This window comes from Lagenorhynchus albirostris, chromosome 7 (assembly GCF_949774975.1).
Source record: "Lagenorhynchus albirostris chromosome 7, mLagAlb1.1, whole genome shotgun sequence".
NCBI classification, from domain to species: domain Eukaryota; kingdom Metazoa; phylum Chordata; class Mammalia; order Artiodactyla; family Delphinidae; genus Lagenorhynchus; species Lagenorhynchus albirostris.
The window spans coordinates 13931483-13939649 of NC_083101.1; the positions used below are offsets into that span (position 1 = coordinate 13931483).

General features: G+C 52.5%; 1 protein-coding gene across 10 annotated transcripts in view; it reads left to right on the forward strand.

The window, feature by feature from the left end:
- Positions 1–8167, forward strand: part of PHF19 (PHD finger protein 19) — a 54430-nt gene that overhangs the window by 40932 nt on the left and 5331 nt on the right. For 6 of the 10 annotated variants that reach the window (XM_060154477.1, XM_060154478.1, XM_060154476.1 and 3 more), the window contains 3 exons: positions 575–660; positions 1644–1739; positions 2921–4216. In XM_060154477.1, the coding sequence (XP_060010460.1) occupies positions 575–660; positions 1644–1739; positions 2921–3263 (525 nt within the window). In that variant the 3' untranslated portion in view covers positions 3264–4216. Of the gene's footprint in view, positions 1–574; positions 661–1643; positions 1740–2920; positions 4217–5493; positions 5665–8167 lie in introns of those variants that run through there. The other 4 variants (XM_060154482.1, XM_060154481.1, XR_009541511.1 and 1 more) reach the window with 3 other exon arrangements.

An 8167-nucleotide genomic window follows, 5' to 3' on the forward strand; every position in this document is an offset into this window, starting at 1 on the left:
TCCCAAGAACCCAGAGCGGGGCTGGGTAAGGGCAGGTAATATCCTTGCCTCCACTGTCCAGGTGGGGAAACAGGGCCCAGGAGGGCAGTGACCCTCCTGAGGTCACACCTCAGGCAGTGGCAGAGCCCAGCCCAGAACCAGAGCTCCAGGGCATTCTTGCCTTCTTCAGTAGCCCTGCATCCTCACTGAGGCCCTCGCTGTGGGCAGTAACATTAGCCGTGTCTCCAATGGACCATTTATAAGGCACCTTCACAACTGTCATTCCATTCTGCCACGCTCCCTGACACCTCTTAAGAGTGAAGCTCAGAAGGGGTTATTACCCACCTTTTGCAGTTGAGGTAACTCAAGCCCAGAGATCGAACAGTCAGACAACCGGCCAGAGACAGAGCCAGGACTAGAACTGACATGACCTGGCTCCCTGGTCAGGACTGGAAAAAAGAGGAAGGGACAAGTCTGACCCTCAGAAGGCCAGCTGGCCCCGTGCAGCCTGTGCGGCCCTCAGCGGGGAGGAGGGTGCTGTGAAAGGCGGAAGTGATGCTTGCCGGCTGACCGCCCCTCCTTCCTGTGTCCACAGAGTGACTTTACCTCGGCCTGGAGCACCAACCACCACCTAGCCAGCATATTTGACTTCACGCTGGATGAGATACAGAGTTTAAAAAGGTAACAATGAGGGACCCGGCACAGAGGTCTGCTCTGGAGACTGGGATGGAACCAAGCAGGGAGACCACCATTCCTCTAGCTATGGAAGATGTGAAGCAGAGAGCCTTTGGAGGGAAGGGAAGCTCCCCTGGGGTCACTGAGTTAAAGGGTCCGCATTGCAGAAGGCTGCCTGAAAGGTCTGTCTGCATTAGGGCAGCCTAACACCCATGCTGTAAGCCTGCAGGGCTCCCGGGTACAGCTCCGCAGGGCAGCGCTCAAGGCCTGCCTAGCCCGGCCCTCCCTACCTCTCCCACTTCTCCTTGCCTCACGCCTGACACCAAAATTGCTGTGATCACCCCACATTCACGTTCCTCCAGGGAGCCTTCCCTAACCCTCCCCAGGCTGTGGCGGATGCTCCTTGTGTATTCCCACAGAGCCTCGTGCTTGGTACACACAAGGGGAGGGGCCGCATCCATCGTTTTATTTCCAGAACTATTAAAGGTCGTTTCGTGCTTTCCTGTGGGCATGGAGGAGAGAGCAAGGGCTTCAGTCAGTCAGGCCTGGGCTCCGGCCCCTACTTACCAGTTGCCATCTGTGTAACGTTAGCAAAATTCTTTAACCTCTCTGAACCTCCTCACCTGTTCCTGCGTGGTTGTTATGAGACTCAAAATCCTGTACACGAAAGCACTCCCGGCCTGTACGGTGTTGCATGAGTGTCTGGGATCATGGTGATTATCATCTCTAATGACCGTCACAGTGTTTATGTCAGTGCCAGGGGAGGGTGGTCAGGGAAGGCTTTTGTGACTCCTTGGACTCTGAAGGCTGGATGGGTAGGAAATGTTCAGGAGAGAGGAGGTGCCACTGCGGCTGTGGTGGCGGGAAGCTCAGTGGGAAGGTGGCTTCGACTGGGACGAAGGATGCATGTGAGAGGGACCAGGAGACGACGGGGAGGTCCCAAGGGGCGCTGAGGATCAGCGGCTGGCTCACCCTCTCCTCCCTCTTAGCGCCAGCTCAGGCCAGACCTTCTTCTCCGACGTGGACTCCACTGATGCTGCCAGCACCTCTGGCTCCGCTTCCACCAGCCTTTCCTACGACTCCAGGTTAGCTTCCCAGCACGATGGATTCAAGTTCCATCGCTCCCCCCAGAACCCCCAACCCCCTTTGGGATGTGTGGCTCACTCTGTGCATCTGAGTCTCAGGACCTGGCCGCCCTTAAGTGCGTGAGGGTCTGGGACCCTCCGGTTCTGAGTTGTGGGCATTCGGGCTGCTCCTCTTAGCCTGCTACAGGTTATGTGACACCTCTTGCTGGGCAGTTTCAGATCCAGGGTTCTTCCATTCTGGGGTTCTTGGCCTTTGCTTGCCATGATTTTGCAATGTCTGTGCCTCTGACTGCAGGGTCCCCTGACCCTGGTTCTTGGCTGTCTGAACCTGGTGTCTGTCTTGCGGGTGTTTAAGGAAAAGAGCCTGGGAGAGGGGAAATGGCATCCTGCAAAGTATAAGGACTAGGAGAGGGCACAGAAATCCCTGGAGGCCTAGCTGAGGGTACAGCCTGCTTGGCAACAGCTGGTCCTCAGCAGCAAAAGGAGGGTGGCGCTGCAAAGCACACAGACAACTTTTTAACTGAGGCTCTTTTAACTGTACTTAGGATACTTGAGGCCCTTGCAAAAAGTAGAATTTAAAGTATCGATGTAATGCCCATTGAAGCGTGTCTTGTCTCCAAACATCTCTGTCTTTCTCTGCTGTTGCCTCTGTGTTTTCTTTTCTCTCTTCGGTTCTCACTAGCTCTTTGGGTCTTGGTTTGTTCCTAAGTATCTGTGACCGTGTACCTCTTTTGTGTGTGCGTTTCTTTCCCCCGCTCCGCCTCTTTCTGCCCCTGTGGAGGGGAGAGGGGAGGAGAGGGGACACATGTCTGCCTCCCCATCCCTACCCCTGCATGACGCCTCCGGCTACAGTGAGTCCAGGTGACCGACTAGGCAGAGTAAGCAGGGCCTCTGCACTGCACGGCTGCAGGAAGCACCAGGATGGTGCTCCTGGACTCAGGCCACACTGAGCTCCTCAGCCTAAGAAACACGGTTTTAGAGCTGGACACGCCTAGGTTTGAATCCGGGCTCTGCCACTCCCCGGCTGGTGGTTTCTCCTCTGGAGCCTCCTCAGGGCTGTTGTAGGGATCCAGGGGGATCATCGGTGCCCAGGGCCTGGTGCCCGGAGTGCTCAGGGACAGGGACTTGGTGGGATAATCCCGTTTCATTCCCGTCATCGTCCTCCTCCCCTTCCGATACAGACGGACAGTGGGCAGCCGCAAGAGGAAGCTGGCAGCCAAAGCGTACATGCCACTGCGGGCAAAGCGGCGGGCGGCCGAGCTGGGTGGACGCTGCCCCTCCGACAGCAGCGCAGAGGGGGCCTCAGGCCCTGAGCGGCCCGACGAGGGCATCGACAGCCACACGTTCGAGAGCATCAGTGAAGATGACTCGTCCTTGTCCCACCTCAAGTCATCCATCACCAACTATTTTGGCGCAGCCGGGCGGTTAGCCTGTGGGGAGAAGTACCAGGTGCTGGCTCGGAGGGTCACGCCTGAGGGCAAGGTTCAGTACCTGGTGGAGTGGGAAGGGACTACCCCTTACTGACCAGCCCCTAAAGGATGCCAGCAGTCCTGGAAACCAAAGGAGAGACAGCGGAAGCCACAGGCTCCCCAGTTCTCTCCAGGCTGGGGTGGGGGAGGGAAGCAAGACGGAGCTGCAAGTGCCTGGCCAGAGCCCTGCCTGCCCGCCTGCCTGCCAGGGCTGTGCCTCCGCTGTGCCCGTTCTGCTCTCCGGCCCCCTCAGGCTCACCACCTCTTTGCCTGTGTCTCTGAGGTCCCGCTGGCTACTTCTCAGTGTCTCCACACACTCCCTCAAACTGTTTACCTGTTCCTCTGAATTAGTGTCCTGCTGGCTCTGTGGGCTGTTCCTGAGGCCCGAGTCTTTGTCCCCAGTGCGTCCCTTTACCTTTCCTTCCCCTTTTGGGTGTGTGTGTTTACACACCCAACCCTCCACTGGACATCCTTACACCTGACCCATCCCAGGGACCACATCATGAGAACAGAAACCTTTGAGAAAGACTGGGTGAAGGTGGGTAAGAGGATGCCTTGAGGAGCCTTTCCCTCTCACTTTCCCGCCTCTCCTTCTGCCCTTGGGAAGAGGTGGTGAGGGTGGGAGAGAGAATGCCTCTGGAAAGCCTATGTGGCAGAGGCCCTGGGACCTCAGGATCTGAGGCGTGAGGAGACTCGGCCTCTGCTTCCGAAGGCACCAGCACCAGAGCCCAGTTATTAAGGCCCAGAGTGCAGGCTGCAGGCGTCAGCTTCTGAGACCCGTGTTCCCTCCCCTGGCTACATCCCTCTCTGTAACCATGGAGCTGGGCCTGGCCTCGCAAACCTGAGGCTGAAGGAAAGGAAGCCGTGTCCTGCTACACCTCAGACTGTCTCCTCTGCCTCCCACCCGCAGACTCACCCCCCACGCAGAAGCTTCCATCTGCATGTGTGCTTTCACCTCCAGGCACACCCACGGCCCCGGCCTCCAGGTGTACACCCACCACACCCACCACACCCCGCATTCCTTAGGGTGCCAGCGTGGCTCCTGCCCTTGGCTTTTCCTTGGCTCTCTCCCGGGGGCCATGCGCTGCCACTCAGTGTGAACATCCAGCACCTGCCCGTGAGCCAGCTGCGACCCCAGAGGGAGGCACGGGGGCTCATACCCTCTTCCTTATCCCCTGCCCCGCTCTGAAATTGACAATCACTTTTGGGGCAGGTTGGGATTTTTTTAAAGGGCCTGAGTCATTAAGTCCCCTCAAAGGGAAGCCTTTGTCAGTGGGAATATACATAGAGTTCTTAGAACCAACATTAAAACTCAGACCCACCTGGAGGGACACCAAAAATGGGAGGGGGAGGAGACCCCTCATTTTTGCTGCTTCCAGAGGTATTAGAAACTGACTCACTTGATTGGAAAGAAGTGCCTTGACTGGGGCGAGGGGTGTTACCTGATGGGGACCATCCTTGCCAACTGCTGCTGTGGCCTCCAGCTCGGCTGGGTTTTGGAGGCTGCCGGCTGCAAGGTGAAGGGGGGTGAACAGTGAGCTGAGAGCAGCAGGCCTGGAGCTGGTTTTTCCATTAGGCTGAGCCCTCCCCATCTGTGGGCATTCAGGGGGGGTCCCTGAGAGAGTTCAGATGCCCCTTGCCTCAAACCTCAGCCCCAACAGTGCCTTTCAACTGGGACCTCACCTCCTGTACACAGCCCACCCACTTCCTTCTGCTTCCCAGCATGGTCCAGGCAGGAACAAGCTGGTTGGGCCCAGTTCTCTCCCTTCTCAGCTCCACAGCTGCTGCCACTGAAGCCCGCAACTGGGGCCAGGTGGAAGGGGAGCTGAGAAGGCAGCCCCCAACCGCCTGAAGTACGGGGCCAGACCTAACCAGGTGCCTCCTGCCTGGCTCCAGAGAACACAGCAGCCTCCCAGACCTGCCTTCCGGGCTTCCGAGAAAGTGCAGGATGAACACAGCCTGTCAGTGGACCTGCACCTCCTCCACTCAAGCTCCAGAGGCTCTGGCCTTGAAGAGGAGGACGGGGGGAGACAGTGTCTTCCTCACCTGGAGGTCAGTGTAAGGCCTGGCAAGGTCACACTGCCTCCACACCCCAGCATTTCATTCATACCTGAAAATAGCTGCATTACTGCCAACTGACCTTATCATAACCCTGTGCACCTTCGAAAAGATTTATGGTTTTGAATTGCTGCTTTTAATAACATTTGTTATATTAAAATTATAATTAATGTGTCTGATTTACAATTTAAAGGCTCACTTTGAAAAACTGCCTGTCATTCCCCTAGTGAAATATCAGCTGTTGGGTACCAGGAGGAATTAGCTCTGGTTTCCTGGAAGGTGAAGAGGAATGGTGAGACCCCATCCTCTCTCTGGCCACTGTGCCACTCCTACCACCACCACATTCTCTCAGCAATATTCTCACCTTTGCCACCAGAAGGATGTGGAACCTTTTTTCTGTGAGTACCTGACCCATGGGGGCAAAAAACATTTGCTGAGGGCCACAGAGAAGTGAAAGCTGGGGACTGAGTTTAGAATGCGACCCTACGAAGATGCTTAAGTACAGGCACTGTAAAACTTCGTTCAGAGTTTGCAAGCACACAGTTGTAGAAATCTGAAGTGCATTCCTGGCCTGGCTCTGCTGGTTGGAACCTGCACCACTTTGTCAGGTTCCTTTGCTCCAGTTCCTCACCCTTCACATGCCTGGGAGAATCCCCGCTGTATTCAGCACCGCAGATACTGAGGGAGCCCTCTCACATACAAATGTGATGGATTACCACCTTAAATAAACTCTAAATCGGGGGTAGTTTGGAGAGAGAAAGAGAGGCAGCATGAAGGGATAGGAAAAAGCTACAGGGAACTGAAGGCTATGAGTTCAACTGAACTCTGTTTTCAGAGGTTAGTGTAGCATGTTAAACCCCAAGTGTTAATGTCTGCCCTTAAAAATCTTCTTTAACTACGGCTCCCGCTTTTTCCTACCACTCTTTCTGCTGCAACTTTATAACTGCCCTTGGAACAAAACCACAGTTGGAGCTAGGGCGGGGTAGAGGATGGGATTATTCTCTGGGCTGAAATCAGCGTAATGGAATAAAAAGTGAACGGCACCAAGCATCCAGAGATCTGGGCTCTAGTCCAAGTTCTACAGTGAAGAGCCCTATACACCCTCCTGAGGTGAGTGGTCTCCCCGAGCTGGGGAGTCCCTGCTGTTCCTGTGTGGTCTACGTTAGTGTTCACAAATTTACAACACATATCTATCTACGTTTAGAATTTAGGAGCAAGAAATCAGAATTCTCAAAAATTCCCCAAATCATAACTTATTCTTAAAATACTGTGAACATTCTTCATACTTTCCCCGTTATTACAGATATCTAAAAAAAAAAAAATTAACAAATAGGAATAGTAAGTTTAGTAGAATTTAGAGAAAACTACAGCCTCTAGGGAATACTTAAACACTGGAAAACACCAGGGAACATTATTGGATAGTATTCAAATAACGTAACATTCAAATATCCTAACAGGGTTAGGAGTATACAGAATCATGTGTCAAAATTGCCAAATTAAGAATTTATTTTGCTTCCAAAGCTTATTTCTTGGAACACTGCTCACAGGATTTGTATAAAGTACACTACATGTATAAACTTATCTTATTTGCAAGAATAACTCACAGTTTGCGGCAGACAGGGCTAGACACACACTCTTATGACGTGCCAACAATCACAGGCAAGACTGACTCAGTGGAAACCATCTCTCTTCTACATGCTCCTGTCCTGGTTCTCTTAGTCTTCAACTCTATGTTAGCATTTCTTGCTCTAGTTTTTTATTTGATGAAGCTGGAGTCCCTCAAACCAGCAACGTCTCTATGCTTTTAAGCTTTAGTGTTCACGGATAAAACTTTAATACTTTTTCACATTTCCTCAACTGACTCTCCTCTCCCAGGGATTCTGGGATCAAAAAACATAAGTTTCCTGAGAAATGCTGGGAAGGAATTCCCGCGTGGAAACCCTGATGAAGGTCCTAGCCCCAGCTCCCACAGCATCATCTGGGAGGACAATGTGGTATAGTGGCCAAACCATGTAAGCTGGGGTCACACAGACCCTAACCATTAAACTCCTCTAAATCCGTTCCCTCATCTGCAGAATTGAAGCTATCACCAACATACAGATCTGTGGGGAGAAGTAATGCAATATATCAACACCAACTACCACACGTTTTCAGAGCGAATAACTCTTCCTTTAGAGTTGGCTACAGCAGGTTCTCTGGATCTTTGGCCTACAAAGGGATACACCCAACCTCTTTGAAAGAGGCAGTAAGAGCATCAGATTTAGAATCAGAGACTTGGGTTAGGAGCCTAGTTCTGCCATTTACTTTTAAGTGTATCCTGCTCTCTGACCTCAGGTTTCAACTGCAAAATGAGGATAACACTGACTTGTAAGGATAAAATAATGTTAAGAACCTAGGGCAGTACCTGGCAGAGACAGCTGGTGTCTTGTCCCTGTCTTCTCCTATTGCCTATAGTCAGCTGTGACACTGTCACAAAGGAAGGCCACCAAGAAACAGTTCTCAATGCACAGTCAGCACAGAAAATGAACTAATGAAGGCCAGAGATAGAAAGAAAAACCTCCTTTGGAATTAGTCCCACCTAAAAAAAGTTGAAGGAAAAAAAGTTGGATTTTTGCCAGCTCCATAAATTAGGAAGTAATTGTGGACCATAGAGAAAGCTTTAGCTATTCAAATCCTTGAAACATCAATTCAGGAAATTATCTGCCAAACCCAGTGCAAGAGACCAAATGGATTCAAACATATCCCTCACCTCGAGCAGCTCACAGTCTAGAAACAGGAGACTGACTGTGACACACAAGGATAACAGGACATCAAGGCAGGAGAGATTCCTTCCAACCAGGGATGCCAGCCCTTGCCAAGAAGGCTTCTTAAGCACTCATGCAGAAGGGTGATCAGGCAGAG